Below are 17365 nucleotides of genomic sequence, written 5' to 3'. Positions count from 1 at the left end.
TCACCTGAGCTTCCGGTCACCTGTCACTTTAATTCTCCACTCCACTCCCACTCTGACCTCTCTATCCTCGGCCTCTTATACTGTTCCAATGAAGCTCAACTTCAGCTCGAGGAACATAGAAACATAGAAACATAGAAGATAGGAGCAGGAGTAGGCCATTCGGCCCCTCGAGCCTGCTCCGCCATTCAATGAGATCATGGCTGATCATCCAAATTCAGTACCCTGTTCCTGCCTTCTCTCCATATCCCTTGATCCCTTTAGCCTTGAGAAATATATCCAGCTCCTTCTTGAATACATGTAATGATTTGGCCTCTACTGCCTTCTGTGGTAGAGAATTCCACAGGTTCACCACTCTGGGTGAAGAAATTCCTCCTCATTTCTGTCCTAAATGGCCTACCCCTTAACCTTAAACTGTGACCCCTGGTTCTGGACTCCCCAATCGGGAACATTCTTCCTGCATCTAGTCTGTCCAGTCCTGTCAGAATTTTATAAGTTTCAATGAGATCCCCTCTCATTCTTCTAAACTCCAGCGAGTACAAGCCCAATCGATCCAATCGCTCCTCATACGTCATTCCTGCCATCCCAGGTATCAGCCTGGTGAATCTTCGCTGAACTCCTTCCATGGCAAGAACATCCTTCCTCAGATAAGGTGACCAAAACTGAACACAATACTCAAGATGTGGTCTCACCAAGGCCCTGTACAACTGCAGCAAGACATCCTTGTTCCTGTACTCAAACCCTCTCGCTATGAAGGCCAACATACCATTTGCCTTCTTAACCGCCTGCTGCACCTGCATGCTTACCTTCAGCGACTGGTGCACAAAGACACCCAGGTCTCGTTGCACTTCTCCTTCTCCCAATCTATTGCCATTCAGATAATAATCTGCCTTCCTGTTTTTGCTACCAAAGTGGATAACCTCACATTTATCCACATTATGTTGCATCTGCCATGCTTCTGCCCAATCACCCAACCTGTCCAAATCATCCTGGAGTTTCTCGACATCCTCCTCACAGCACACACGCCCACCTAGCTTTGTGTCATCTGCAAATTTGGAGATATTACATCTAGTTCCCTTGTCTAGATCATTAATATATATTGTGAATAGCTGGGGTCCAATGACCGATCCCTGCGGTACCCCACTAGTCACTGCCTGCCACTCGGAAAAAGACCCATTTATTCCAACTCTTTGCTTTCTGTCTGCCAACGAGTTCTCCATCCAAGTCAGTACCTTGCCCCCAATCCCACGTGCCTTAACTTTACATGCTAATCTCTTATGCGGGACCTTATCGAAAGCCTTCTGAAAGTCCAAATACACCACATCCACTGGTTCTCCCTTATCTATTTTACCAGTTACATCCTCAAAAAATTCCAGTAGATTAGTCAAGCACTAATCTTTGTAAATCCATGTTGACTTTGTCTGATCCTGTCACTGTTTTCCAAGTGCTCTGCTATTACATCTTTTATAATGGACTCTAGCATTTTCCCCACTACCGATGTCAGGCTTACCGGTCTGTAATTCCCCGTTTTCTCTCTACCGCCTTTTTTGAATAGTGGGGTAACATTAGCTACCCTCCAATCCATGGGTACTGTTCCAGATTCCATTGAACAGCACCTCATCTTTCAATTAGGCACTTTACAGCCTTCTGGACTCAACATTGAGTTCAACAATTTCAGACCATAAACTCTGCCCCTACTTTTTTTCACATGGCAGCTGTTGATGATTCTGCTATTGCCATTTACACTTCATCTAGACTCATCTTTTGTTTCTTAACTTATCCCATTATCATCTCCTTTTGCCTTGCACCATCATCCCTTTTGTTTTTTAATCTCTCCTGCCTTCCATTCTATCACAGACCTTCACTTTTGTTCTTTCCTCTCCTCCCCTCTTTCCCTGCCCCTGCACTTGCTTGAAAACCTTTTACATCTCCAGCTTTTTCCAGTTCTGACGAAGGGTCATCGACCTGTAACGTTAACTCCGTTTCTCTCTCTACAGATGGTGCCTGACCGGCTGAGTATTTCCAGCATTTTCTGTTTTTATTTCTGACACTACATTGTTTGGATTGCTGTTGCTGAGCCTGAGCAAAAGGGATGAGGGTTTACCTGTAATTGCACTTTAGATTTGAGCCACTCGAAGCTCAGATGATACAATTCCATATTTGTGGGGTAAGGTGGGGTGGGGTGAAAGAAAGAACTTACATTGATGTAGTGTCATTTATGTTCCCAGGGCATCTCAAAGTGCTTCAAAGCCAACAAATTAATTTTCAAAGGTAGTCTCTTATTATGTAGGCAAAAGCGGCAGCTAATTTGTGCACAGCAAATGAGATGAATGAACAGTTAATAGCCAGGAATTTCCTTGGGGCTTCAGCTGCTCTGCCACTGTAACTTTAGCAGAAGTTTGGCAGAAATCCTGCTTACATGTGTAAATGGGGTTTATGCCAAAGTTATGGCAACAGATTGGGAAAAGCCCCAAAGAAATTTCCAGTGAATCTGTTCTTAGTGGCATTGGCTAGGGAGAAGTGTTGGTCTGGCGTAAAGAGAACTTCTTGCTCTTCAAAAACTGATACTGGATTTTTACATCGACATGAACAGGCTAGCAGGGCCTCAGTTTAAGATCTCATCTGAAAAACAGCATCTCCGACTATGCAACAATCATTAGGGGAAACATTCGGTATCGACCATTTTCGAGCCCTAACATCACCTGGGCGCTAAATTTAGCGCCGGCGACCGCAAAATTCAGTTTTAGCGCCCCAAGAGGGAGGTGGAGCGCTAATTCGAGCACTCCATTTCCTTCTTACAGTGCTAACCCTGAATATCGGGGCGGTGCCTTCTGCAGTGCTATGCTCTGGGCCACGTGGAAGGGCTCTTCCCCTCATTAAAGGGGAGGGCCCAAGCCCACAACTCTGCGGGGCCCTACCTGGACCACCGGGGAGCGGGGTGCCATGCCAGCAGCCTGGCACACAAGAGGAGTGCCGAGCTGCCAGATCGCAGCATGGACTCCGCGTTCAAAGATGCAACGCGCCGCGACAAGTAAGTCAGCTGATTTTTTTCCCCGCCCATCACGTCCCCTTTATTTAGCGCCGTGCGAGCTTCCTGCCGCTCTGTTCCCGCTCCCTGAATCAGTCACTGTCATCGCTCGGCGCAGATTCAGGGGGGCCAATTTTGCGGGTGGGGCGAAAATGGTACTGCGCACGGTGATAACGTCATCATTACCACCGCCGCTAAACTCCCGCTGAATTTAGCGGGAGTCGTTAGCGGCGCCGCACCTGGGCGCAATGTAGTTTGCGCCCCCGGGAGGCCCTAACGGGAGGCACTAAGGTACCTGATTTCTAGCCCATTGAGTAGTAGTCTATGCGCTCAAGTCTTGGAGTGGTCTTTGATCTCTCACCTTCTGACTCACATGGGAGACTGCTACCAAGTAACCCAAATTATATTTGGAAAATAGAGCATAAGGCTGACAGGGACACACAGTGCAAATCCAGCCCATCAAAAGCATGAAAATAGATGCCATGGATAGATAACTAATCTACCAGAAAAATGGATGCTACAGATAGACAGTCATTAACATCCTCTTTCCTTCACCCATAGAAGCAAATATTATAGCCATCGCCAATAAACTTTTATGTAACGGACATATACCAAGGTAAATTCAATGATCCTGCAGTCGCAGATTGGAACTGTGCTTAGAAGAAGCACAAGTCAGATAGGGCCACAACATGCTCGCTTTGAGTGCACGACACCACTCGAAGCAATGCGTTGCTGAACTTGCCCTCCTGTCTAATTGCCATAGAAACAACTTCCATGAACAAAGATGCCTAACACATCATAGATGTACTTAACCAATAGACCACCGCAGAAACAACATCCACACAAGCATGAACACAAACACAGAAAGATAGATACATAGGCCCAAATGTCAACTTTGCATATGTCAAATAGGTGTCACTGTGCACAAAAATTGAAAAAATATTCCATTGTACCTGTGCAATTTTCTTAAGGGGACATGCAATTTCCAAATTAAAATCATTTAATTTAGTCCAAAATCCAGATATTTGTGAACGAACCAGAATGGCTACAGTTTCGAGTGATTTCGAGCAAATCAGAGGCAGGAACTGCTTGAAAGTTCATGGGCCGACTTCCGCCCATCTGGAGGCCAGTATACCTTGTGTCTCTCAGCATACCAGCCTCCAGTATTATGCTGGGTCCTGACTGAGCCAGGAAAGCAGTAACATAGGACCAGGAGTAGGCCATTTAGCCCCTCCAGCCTGTTCCTGCAGTCAATGAGACCATGGCTGATTTGTGACCTAACTCCTTATATCCGCTTTTGCCCCATATCCCTTAATAACTTTGGTTAACGAAAATCTATCAATCTCTGTTTGCAGAAGAGAGTTACAAACCTCTACTACCCTTTGCATGTAGAACTGTTTCCTACCTTCACTCCTGAAAAATCTGACTCTAATGTTTAGGCTATATCCTCTAGTCCTAGAATTCCTAATCAGCAGAAATCGTTTCTCTCTATCTACCTCATCTGTTCCCCTTAATATCCTGAAAACTTTGATCAAATCACCCCTTAATCTTCTATATTCCAGGGAATACAACTTTAGTTTGTGTAATTTCTCCTCATAATTTAACCCTTGGAGTCCAGGTATCATTCTGGTAAACCTACGCTGTACTCCCTCGAAGGCCAATATATCCTTCCTAACGTGTGGTGCCCAGAACTGAACACAGTATTCCAGGTGTGGTCTAACTAGAGCTTTGTATAGCTGTAGCATAACTTCTACCCTCTTGTATTCTAGTCCTCTATATATAGAGGAACAGAGGAAATTTGGCATGCATGTCCACAGATCCCCGAAGCTGGCAGGACAGGCAGAAAAGGTAGTTAAGAAGGCATATGGGATACTTTCCTTTATTAGCCGAGGCATAGAATATAAAAGCAGGGAGGTTATGCGAGAACTGTATAAACACTAGTTAGGCCCCAGCTAGAGTACTGCGTGCAGTTCTGGTCACCACATTACAGGAAAGATGTGATTGCACTAGAGAGGGTACAGAGGAGATTTACGTGGATGCTACCAGGACTGTAGAATTTTAGTTATGAGGAAAAATTGGATAGGCTGGGGTTGTTTTTTTTGGAACAGAGGGGGCTGAGGGGAGATTTAATTGAGGTGTATAAAATTATGAGGAGCCTAGATAGAGTGGATAGCAGAGACCTTAGCAGAGAGGTCAATAACCAGGGGGCATAGATTTAAAGTGATTGGTAGAAGGATTAAAGGGGAACTTTTTCACCCTGAAGCCTGTTTTATGGATCAAGGATTTGCTTTTGATATTTTCTCTAGCTGAATACCAGATTCAATCCATTTTGTGCTGTAAATAAGCATTGACTTGTCTTTGTACCCCATAATGCACTTTAACACTAGAATATCCCACTGGGACTTGAGCCTGAATGCAACTCAGATTGATGTTTGTTTCAAGTTTATATTTCATGTTTGTTATTGACTCATTTTGCAAACTAACTCTAATGCACTTAATCTAATATAAACTCTGCTGACGTAGAATTCTAATTATGCAATGCCAGCTCTTGGCTCACTGCATGGCAGAATGTTGCTAAATCTACATTACCTGAATTCCTAAATAGTATGCAATTAAGTGTTCTCAATATTCATTTGTGATGTTTGCTGATTCTAAATTTTAAAACATTTTCAAAGAATAGATTTGCAGTGCAGCTTTGCTTCTGAATTATGTGGGGTGTATTTAGAAGCACACTTAATAAGAACATAAGAAATAGGAGCAGGAGTCGGCAATTTGGCCCTTCGAGCCTGCTCCGCCATTCAATAAGATCCTGGCTGATCTTCTACCTCATCTCCACTTTCCCGCACTATCCCCATATCCCTTGATTCCCTTAATATTCAAAAAACTATCGATCTCTGTCTTGAATATACTCAACAACTGAGCCTCCACAGCCCTCTGGGGTAGAGAATTCCAAAGACTCACCACCCTCTGAGTTAAGAAATTCCTCCTCATCTCAGTCCTAAATGGCTGACCCCTTATTCTGAGACTGTGACCCCTGGTTCTAGACTCCCCAGCCAGGGGGAACAACCTCCCTGCATCTACCCTGTCAAGCCCTGTAAGAATTTTGTATGTTTCAGTGAGATCAGGCAGGTACGAGCCCATGGTATCCAGGGTGCCTTGGCACATTGGATCCAAAACTGGCTTAGTGGCAGAAGGCAGAGGGTGATGGTGGAAGGTTGTTTTTGTGACTAGAAGCCTGTATCCAGTGGGGTACCGCAGGGATCGATGCTGGGTCCCTTGCTGTTTGTGGTCTACATTAATGATTTGGATGTGAATGTAAAAGGTATGATCAGTAAGTTCGCAGATGACACGAAAATTGGTGGGGTGGTAAATAGCGAGGAGGGAAGCCTCAGGCTACAGGACGATATAGATGGGTTGGCCAGATGGGCAGAACAGTGGCAAATGGAATTTAACCCTGAAAAGTGTGAGGTGATGCATTTTGGAGGGACTAACAAGGCAAGGGAATACACAATGAATGGTAAGACCCTAGGAAAGACAGAGGATCAGAGGGACCTTGGTGTGCATGTACATAGATCCCTGAAGGCAGCAGAACAGGTGGATAAGGTGGTTAAAAAGGCATATGGGATACTTGCCTTCATTAGCTGAGGCATAGAATATAAGAGCAGGGAGGTTATGATGGAGCTGTACAAAACGCTGGTAAGGCCACAGCTGGAGTACTGTGTGCAGTTCTGGTCGCCACACTATAGGAAGGATGTGATTGCTTTGGAGAGGGTGCAGAGGAGATTTACCAGAATGTTACCTGGGCTGGAGCGCTTCAGCTATGAAGAAAGACTGGACAGGCTGGGGTTGTTTCCTTGGAGCAGAGAAGGCTGAGGGGGGACCTGATTGAGGTGTACAAAATTATGAGGAGCATAGATAGGGTAGATAGAAAGGAACTTTTCCCCTTAGTAGGGGGGTCAATAACAAGGGGGCATAGATTCAAGGTAAGGGGCAGGAGGTTTAGAGGGGATTTGAGGAAAAACTTTTTCACCCAGAGGGTGGTTGGAATCTGGAACTCACTGCCTGAAAGGATGGTAGAGGAAGGAACCCTCACAACATTCAAGAAGCACTTGGATGAGCACTTGAAATGCCATAGCATACAAGGCTACGGACCAAATGCTGGAAAATGGGATTAGATTAGACAGGGCTTGATGGCTGGCGCGGATGCGATGGGCCGAAGGGCCTCTTTCTGTGCTGTATAACTCTATGACTCTATGAGATCACCTCTCATTCTTCTAATCTCTAGAGAATATAGGCCTAATCTACTCAATCTTTCCTCAAAAGACAATCCCCCCATCCCAGGAACAGTCGGGTGAACCTTCGTTGCACTCCCTCTGTGGCAAGTATATCCTTCCTTAGGTAAGGAGAACAAAACTGTACACAATACTCCAGGTGTGGTCTCACCAACTCTGATGTAACACCAAAATGATCTAATTCTGTTGGAGCATGACAATGCTATTTTATAAATGGCCGCACCATATCTCCTGAGTGCTTGCAAGGTTGCCGGGCCATGCTCAAATCCTTCTGAACTTTGTTCTGAGAAGTTAGACTGTGTGATGTGACTTATATCACAGCAGATAAAATCATTCACACTGAGTTTATACAAACATCACTGAAATGCTTTGTCAAACACTCTACAGTGGTGACAAACCTTCTTTAAGTGAAATTCAATTCAAACCAATAATGGCCATGATGAAGACTCCAGACAGCTGACATGTCATTTCAGTGTACATTCTCTTCCTCTTGCAGTCCATAATGGTCAGTCAATTTTAATTTCTTATGTGATGAGAGCGGTATTTTAAAATCTAATTATATTTTAAATTCTCTGTATCATATCAATAGTTGCCTTTTATTTAAAGAACACTGTTTTTAGACTATGATAATTATTTAATCTTTTGTGGTCTTTTCCATTGCTATAAAAAGTTTCAAATTTCCTTAATTCTGGCTTGACAAAAAGGAAAATTATATTTTTACAACCTCATTTACTTCACATGAGTGCAGTAAACTTCATGCACCACTAACTGAGAACGGCAATGGGTAAAAGCAGGTCATCTACTCACAGTTATGACAAGTTGCCCCAGAATATCCTGTTCCTTCACAGTTGCATTTAAAGCTATCCCAGGTCTGAGTGCATCTTCCTCCATGCTCACAGTGATTTGGTAAGCACCTGCCAGAATACAATGCAGAAAAGTATAAGGTACTGATTTAAACTTAAACTTACACTTAAAGTTTAAGGACTGTTTAACACGAAGATGTATAGGCACAGACATTTGGGAGTCAACCTCATCAGGACATCAGTTAATGTTTCTAAAGCAATTAATCCTTGTTGCAGACTGGATTTAGATTAATTATCGTTTTAATGAAAACAAATGGAATATTTAATAAGATAGCAAGTGACAAAAATAAAGAAATGGGATTTAGGAAACAAAATTAAGATAGGACAAAAACTTTGCATAATGCCCAGAACTTCGGGTCTCCACGAGTACGCACACGGTACTCACCCGTAAGCCCAATGGAAGTGCCGGTTTCCTGCATGCACTGCGTATGCGCGGGAAACCAGCACTTCCGTTCCCCTGAAAGCAGGGGTTCAGAGTTCGAACGCATGCGCAGGAGAGGCTGCGCGTGCGCATCGAACTTAGGTTTTTTTTGCAGGTTTTCAGGGGAGGGTAAGTCTCCAGAAGTTACACATTTAAAAAGCAGGCGCAAGGCCTGCTTTTTACAAGGTAAGTGGTGAATTCATTAAAATTAAAACATTTTTTCCACAGGTTTATTATTTTGAAATACTTTAAAGCAAGGTAAGTTTATTTTGAGACCCGTTAGAAAATAAAATTATTTTTTTCAAAAATTTAAATTATTGTTTAAAATAGTTATTTCATGTAATTTATTGTTTATTTATAAAATGTGATGTTTTTAAAAAATTTATTTGAAGATTTAGTGATGTTTTGGGGCCCGTAGTATTTATAAGTTCCTGTCAAACTTATGAATGGGCATTCCCTGCTCCGATTGGCTCCCCATGGCCCACATGATCCCAGGGGCCGCATCGAACTAACTGTGCCCCTGGGATACGCAAGCACTGCGCGCCGGCAGCTGGACCAGGCCCAGGATCGGAATTCCACGCGGGGCCACAGCTCAACGGCCGGCGCAGTAGTTAAGTGCAGGTCGGGGGCTTCCGCCCCCAACCCGAATTTCTGGGCCAAAGCATTTTATGAATGTATTAACTTATTTTATTTGTTATTGGGAATTACAGAGGAGAATATTTTTTGCATAAAACATATATATGCTGTCACACAATTATAATATGCAATAATTGACCGTAAAATATTGAACATTGAAAATATTGGTGATAAGATTAAAATAGAAATTGCACTTAATCTTTTCACCTAGCATATCAATGGATGGGATCATCCCTCACCATCACAATCTGAGTCCTTGCCATAAATTACATTTCAAACTGCATGTTTAATTAATATTGTCCAAAAAACCAGTGCTGCATGCTCTCAACAATCCACAGCTCAAGTATTTTGAACAGAAGGTGCAGTTTAAGAAATATGCTTCTAAATTCTTCCAATTACTCTTTAGCTGCCTATTTCTCATTTGTCTCAACTGACAAAGAAATTTAGAAATAAAGAATATAAGCCAAAACATTACTGTTGGTAACATAACCAGGAAAATGCTTAACACATGCATATGGCATTCCTTTTTTAAAACACAGATGCTAACCCATTTATTTTAAAACCTGTCCACCCTTACAAGGCAAATGTCAAAAGCCAGGAGTGGGGACACCCTACAATCCAATGTATCTGTGAAGGTCGGTACACTGAATGAGCTGAAGCATACCAGCTTCCAGATAGGCAAATGTGTGCTTCCCTGGTGGGGTCTAGGCTAGGGTAGAAGCCTGGATCCCCAAAAGAAAGAGACAATTAAAAACAAATATTTGACCTGCTCCCTTACAAACTCTGGTGGGGTCAATGTTAGTGGACACTGACTGACAGGATCTTCCCTTAACTGCTGGATTACGTGCAAAGGAATTTTGTGGCCCAAGAGTTAAAAGGTAATGAAAAAATTGAAGGCGGCAATGGTTGGGCCACAATTAGGATACTGTATGCAGTTTTGGACATCCCATTATAGAAAGAACATTAAACCCATAGAGCACGTACAGCATAGATTCATCAGGATAATGCCAAGGATGGGAAACTATAATTATGAGGAAAGGTGCGATACTGGATTATTTCAACTGGAGCAGAGAATGCGAAAAGGAGATTTAATAGACGGGTTTAAAATTATGAAGTGTTTTGATTGAGTGAATAGGGAAAGATTATTTCCTCTGGGAAGTTGGGAAGTCACAGCAAAGGGATCATCAATCTAAAATGGTCACAGAGAGAGGAGAGGGGTGAGGAGAAATTTCTTTATGCAGACAACTTTTGGGAGCATGGAATGCTTTGCCACAAAAATTAGTTGAGGCAGAGATGATGGCATCTTTTCAGGGACAATTGGACAAATACTTGAAGCAGAGGTTTTTGGGTGTGAGTGAGGCAATAAGATTAGTTTTGGATTGCTCTAGCGAGACAAAATGAGCTGAATGGCTTCCTTCTGTATTGTAACTTTCCAGGTTCTGTTTTGTTTGCTCAATTTAGTTAGTTAAATTGCAAGGTAATTAACTACACTTTACTTGAGATGTACATTTGGTCATAATTAAATTTAAATCATGCAATATGACCACAAAATGAGTCTCCTTTAATGATCTTTCAGTGACAAATTTCTTGCAGAATATGTTGATACACTGTACTTGGTAGAGAGTGCAGAAACCTAAAGAATAATTTCATTTTAGTTCTGGAAGATAAATGACAGCCAACAAGAAATTGTTTTGAAATATCAGCAGCGTGGAGTATCTAGTATCACGCAACATTACTGTGTTTAATGATTTGAAACCCATCTAATTCAGTCACTTGTTTTAATGCTGCATATTTAAATTATTGCAGATCATCTGTTTACTAAGCCTTTTTGAATCCGCTAACAGTATTTCCCTTCAGGTTCTAATGTAATGATGAAATCCCAGGATGAATTGCAGTCTTTGTACCATTTCTCTCGGACGTCACATTGGAACTCTCACATTCTAAATGAGCTGCGGACATTGAACTGTTGGTTGTGAAAGGGACGCATGCACCTGTCACATTTCAAGTGATTGTGTGTCCCATCTCCTTTCATTTAGAGGCAAATTTCTTCCTGGAGATGCGACCCGAGTGCTTCACATTCCAAGTTTGTAATTTCTGAAAATCATTACTACAATGTTCAAGCTCGACTGGGGAAGCGCACATATGTGGACACTTCAATTACATATGACAGATGGGTGCAGTTTAAAAGGACTTCCATCTGTTGATAAGTTGCAATCAACTGCTTGACATTTAAAACAATGAAACAGTGCATCTGGTTTTAATTAGAATATCTGATAGATTTGTACCATTGACTCAGTAAGCACTTAAAAACAAACAAATGCAAAACACTTTGAGAACTCCATTTAAAAAAAAACTACATATTTATTTTAAACTTGGATTTGGTAGCATTTTAATATAGCATTTACAATCATTCACAAGTAACTCCGTAATTGACCCCTAATCTTTAAGTATTGTTTTTTTCTTTTCATCATAATCTGTTTTAAAATACATAACATTTAAAAAAGTAAAGTATGTTGTGCACTATAAATGTCAAATCTGAATAAATAAATACCATATGAGAAACACTTGAGAAGTATACATTGATTACTAGAAAAACTAATGGCACACAAATTGTGATTCATAAATAAATAAATGCAAGTCTGAGTGCTATTTAATTTGTATTCTCTGTTGTAATATTTATACATAATTTGAAATATTTCAAATCCTGAGCTTTCCTGAAGTGTTCAGCAACATTTGCTTTTGAACACTGTCCTCATTGTACAGACATAACTTGTTTCAAGCCACATAAACACAGCAGCCACCATGTAAAGTATTGTTGGAGTCTCATTTGCTGCACTGCATGAGATGGTGAAAATATGATATTTTCAATGACAAGCAATGGTGGATGATTCAGCTTTAGGTGCAACAAGAGTCATTCTCTAAATTAAGTTTTACTCCACACAGTTTGCCAAACTAAACTGAAAAATTACTGGGGTGTCTATTTCTTTGAGGCACTATGGGGACAGCACGCACAATTCCCTCCTGCACTATTTAAAGCTGACCATTTTCAGTTACTTTGACTACAGGGGGCATCTAGTGTAAGATTCACTGCACAGACCACCAAAGTTTCATTTCCCCTATAATAGCTCTTAAAAGTTGGGGGAGGGGGTTAGTGGTTAGGGGGCGTTTCAGTGGTGGTGAGTGTACAGCAAGGAGAATGTCAACAACTAGGGCACCTTGAATTTCAGAAATTGCCATGGAGATCCTTGTTTTTTAAATATTCATTCATGAGATGTGGGCGTCACTGACAAGGCCAGCATGTATTGCCCATTCCTAGTTACCCTTGAGAAGGTGGTGGTGAGCTGCCTTCTTGAACCACTGCAGTCTGTCTTCTTTGTAGCGGTTTGGTACAACTGAATGGCTTGCTAGACCATTTCAGTTAAGAGTCAACCACATTGCTGTGGGTCTGAAATCACACATAGGCCAGATCAGGTAAGGCCAGCAGATTTCCTTCCTTAAAGGACACTAGTGAACAAGAATGTGTTTTTACGACAATCCGGTAGTTTCATGGTCACCATTATTGGTATCAGCTTTTTATTCCAGATGTATTTAATTAACTGAATTTAACTTCCCCAGCTGCCATGGTGGGATTTGAACTCACATCTCCTAGGCCCAACCATCTTCAGCTGCTTCATCAATGACCTTCCCTCCAACATAAGGTCAGAAATGGGGATGTTCACTGATGACTGCACAGTGTTCAGTGCCATTCACAACTCCTCAGATAATGAAGCAGTCCATGCCCACATGCAACAAGACCTGGACGACATTCAGGCTTGGGCTGATAAGTGGCAGGTAATATTTGCACCATAGAAGTGCCAGGCAATGACTATCTCCAACAAGCGAGAGTCTAACCACGTGGCCCAGAGAAACTCGGACGCCTACTCTTCAGCCCGCGCCGTCCACGCCACCACGTGTGCACCAAGGGCGCCGCCATCTTGGAAGGCATCTTCCCCGCCCGGCAGCCCGACACCGTCGGGGCCCCGCTCTCCCCCCAGAAGCCCTACGACAGCCACGACGCGTCGGGGACCCAACTGCTACTTCTGCGGGCAGCCAAAGCACACCAGAAACCTGTGCCCGGCGAAAGGCACCACCTGCTTTAAGTGCGGTAAGAAGGGGCACTTCGGGAAGGTGTGCAGAGGGAACCCCGCCGGAAAACCAAAACCCGCCACCGCCGCATGTGCGCCGTGGGAGCGGCCATCTTGGACACCATCTTGCCCGACCTCGTGGGGTCCGCCATCTTGTGAGCAGACAGCGTGGACGCCATCTTGTCTCGATCAGGGCCCTACAGTGGCATCGGTCACAGTGGACCAGACCAGGCCCCACCCGCTATCCAAATCAATGGTGGACATCGAGGTAAATGGGTGCTGGGTTAAATGTTTAATTGACAGCGGAAGCACGGAGAGTTTTATCCACCCTGAACTGGCACAACAACTCTCCCTAAAGGTGGTCCCTACTCGGGGTACCATCTCTATGGCTGATAAAACCCAGACATCGACCGTTATGGGTTACTGCACGGTACAATTGTCCGTTAACGGGACTGTATACGATAATTTTAAAGTATTAATCATGAAGAATCTATGCGCGAGCGTGATCTTGGGCCTGGATTTCCAGTGCAACCACCAAAGCATCACGCTCAAGTACGGTGGGTCCCAGCCGCCCCTCAGAGTGTGCGGCCTGGTTACCCTGAAGGTAAAGCCGCCTTCGCTATTCGCGAACCTTACCCCTAACTGCCGGCCAATAGCGACCAAAAGCAGGAGGTACAGCTGGGAGGACAGGCGGTTTATCGCGACCGAGGTAGACAGGCTCCTGAAAGAGCGCATTATTGAATGCAGCAATAGCCCGTGGCGCGCCCAAGTGGTGGTGGTAAGGGGTAGTGAGAAGAAACGGATGGTGATCGACTATAGCCAAACGATCAACAGGTACACCCAACTAGACGCCTACCCGCTACCCCGCATATCAGAAATGGTGAACCAAATCGCCCAATACCGGGTGTTCTCCACCATCGACCTCAAGTCAGCGTACCACCAGCTCCCTATCAGACCAGAGGACCGCCCGTACACCGCCTTCGAGGCGAACGGACGCCTCTACCAATTCCTCAGAGTCCCCTTTGGGGTGACGAATGGGGTCTCGGTCTTCCAGAGGGAGATGGATCGCATGGTCGATGACCACCACTTGCAGGCAACCTTCCCCTACCTCGACAACGTCACCATCTGCGGTCACAACCAGCAGGATCACGACTCGAACCTCGAGAGGTTCCTGAAAACCGCACAAAAACTCAACCTCACCTACAACGAGGACAAGTGCGTTTTCAACACCACGCGCCTCTGCATACTAGGCAGCGTGGTGGAGAATGGGGAAATCGGACCAGACCCCGACCGATTGCGCCCCCTACGGGAGCTGCCCCTGCCCAACACTCCCAAAGCCCTGAAAAGGTGCCTGGGGTTATTTTCTTATTATTCCCAATGGGTCCCCAACTACTCCGACAAAGCCCGCCCCCTCTTGAAAGCATCCTCTTTTCCGCTCTCTGCTGAGGCCCACGCCGCCTTCAAAAGCATTAAGCAGGATATTGAGCGGGCCACGCTACAGGCAGTGGACGAGAACACTCCATTTCAAGTGGAAAGTGATGCGTCTGACTTTGCCTTGGCGGCCACCCTCAACCAGGCGGGGTGGCCCGTAGCTTTCTTCTCGAGGACCCTCCAAGGGCCCGAGATCAGACACTCCTCCGTGGAAAAGGAGGCCCAAGCCATCGTGGAGGCAGTGCGCCACTGGCGCCACTACCTAGCCGGCAAACGCTTCACCCTACTTACCGACCAGCGGTCGGTAGCGTTTATGTTCAATAATAAACAGAGGGGGAAGATCAAAAATGATAAGATTCTTAGGTGGCGGATCGAGCTCTCCACCTTCGAGTATGACATCATTTACCGGCCAGGGGCCCTTAACGAATCCCCAGATGCCCTCTCACGAGGGATGTGTGCCAGCGCCACCGGGGATCGGCTACAGACCCTCCACAGCGACCTCTGCCACCCAGGGGTCACGCAGCTGTTCCACTTCATAAAGTCCCGCAACTTACCCTACTCGATTGAGGAAGTTCGGTCTCTGACCAGGAACTGCCGCACTTGCGCTGAGTGCAAGCCTCGGTTCTACCACCCTGATAGAGCCCACTTAATCAAAGCTACACGGCCCTTTGAGCGGCCCCCTCCCGTCCGTCGACCGCAATGTTTACTTCCTGAACATTGTGGACGAATACTCCCGGTTCCCATTCGCCTTCCCCTGCCCAGACATGACCAGCGCCACGGTCATTAAATGCCTCAACAGCCTGTTCTGCCTGTTCGGTATGCCGAGCTACATCCACACGGATAGGGGGGGCGTCCTTCATGAGTGAAGAGCTACGCCAGTACATGCTGTCCAGGGGTATCGCCACGAGCCGTACCACCAGCTACAACCCCCGGGGTAACGGTCAAGTGGAGCGAGAGAACGGGACAGTATGGAAAGCAGTCACTCTAGCTCTAAGGACCAAGGGCCTCCCTATCTCCCGCTGGCAGGAAGTCCTCTCAGATGTGCTCCATTCGATACGGTCGCTATTGTGTACTGCCACTAATGCCACGCCTCATGAACGAATGTTTAGCTTTCCCCGGAAATCCACCTCAGGCGTATCCATGCCGTCATGGCTCTCCACCCCAGGTCCGGTATTCGTGCGAAGGCATGTGAGGGGCCACAAGATGGACCCTCTCGTGGAGCCAGTGCACCTACTCCACGCCAACCCCCAATACGCGTATGTCCGGCACGCCGACGGAAGGGAGGGCACCGTGTCAATAAAAGACGTCGCCCCAGCCGGTAACGACAACAACCACGGCAATAGCAGCAACAACGACCACAGCAACTCTTACCCACCCACTACTCTTTCATCACCCCCGGAAGAACATCGACCAACGGCACCCCCACCAACTACCCCTTCAACAACCCTGGCAGCACCCCCGGCAGAGACCCAGGAGGCCACCGGGGACACCCAGCCGACACCCGCAACACCACAACAGCCACGTCGGTCGCAGAGGACTACCAAACCCCCGAACAGACTAAATCTATAGAAGGGGTGAATGTGATGAAATATTCCATTCATCACTGCCTGTGACTGTGGTTGGTTTCAGGTTTCTCCTCACCATTGTATTGTATATTGGAATGTATGGAATGTGTTGTGTGTAGGGCTCCGCCCATACCTGGCCTCTATGTAAGCCAGCTCAGTCTGGCCTCATATCCAGTACTGCAGAGCTCCAGATGGAAGATACCTCTCTCCACTGCGTGTTATCTTCTAAGTTAATAAAAGCCTTGTTTTGTTCCGCTAACATCGAGTCTCGGGATTATTGAGGCACATCACTCCCCATGACATCCAATGGCATTACCATCACCGAATACCCCACCATCAACATCCTGGGGGTCACCATTGATCAGAAACTTAACTGGACCAGCCACATAAATACTGTGGCAACAAGAGCAGGCCAGAGGCTAGATATTCTGCGGCGAGTGTCTCACCTTCTGACTCCCCAAAGCCTTTCCACCATCTAAAAGGCACAAGTAAGGAATGTGATGGAATACTCTCCACTTGCCTGGATCAGTGCAGCTCCAACAACACTCAAGAAACTCTACACCATCCAGGACAAAGCAGCCCGCTTGATTGGCAGCCCATCCACCACCTTAAACATTCGCTCCCTCCACCACCGGCGCACCGTGGCTGCAGTGTGTACCATTTACAAGATGCACTGCAACAACTCGCCAAGGCTTCTTTGGCAGCACCTCCCAAACCCGCGACTGCTTCCACCTAGAAGGACAAGGGCAGCAGGCACATGGGAACACCACCACCTCCAATTTCCCCTCCAAGTCACACACCATCCTGACTTAGAAGTATATCACCGATCCTTCATCGTCATTGGGTCAAAATCCTGGACTCCCTACCTAACAGCACTGTGGGAGTACCTTCACCACACGGACTGCAGTGGTTCAAGAAGACAGCTCACCACCACCTTCTCAAGGGCAATTACGGATGGGCAATAAATGCTGGCCTTGCCAGTGATGCCCACATCCCATAAATGAATTT

At 45.4% G+C, this 17365-nt stretch overlaps 1 protein-coding gene across 1 annotated transcript in view; it reads right to left on the bottom strand.

Moving 5' to 3' along the window:
• LOC147117257 (contactin-associated protein-like 2) overlaps positions 1 to 17365 on the bottom strand; it is a 1950749-nt gene that overhangs the window by 1270101 nt on the left and 663283 nt on the right. Inside the window, exon 10 of the mRNA XM_085988072.1 lies at positions 8125 to 8231. Within this exon, the coding sequence (XP_085844198.1) occupies positions 8125 to 8231 (107 nt within the window). The remainder of the gene's footprint in view (positions 1 to 8124; positions 8232 to 17365) is intronic.

This window comes from Somniosus microcephalus, chromosome 5 (genome assembly GCF_052327205.1).
Source record: "Somniosus microcephalus isolate GS21.2 chromosome 5, FLI_Smic_1.0, whole genome shotgun sequence".
Lineage (NCBI taxonomy): Eukaryota > Metazoa > Chordata > Chondrichthyes > Squaliformes > Somniosidae > Somniosus > Somniosus microcephalus.
Note: the sequence above shows the minus strand (reverse complement) of the source record. Positions and strands in the feature narration are given on the sequence as shown.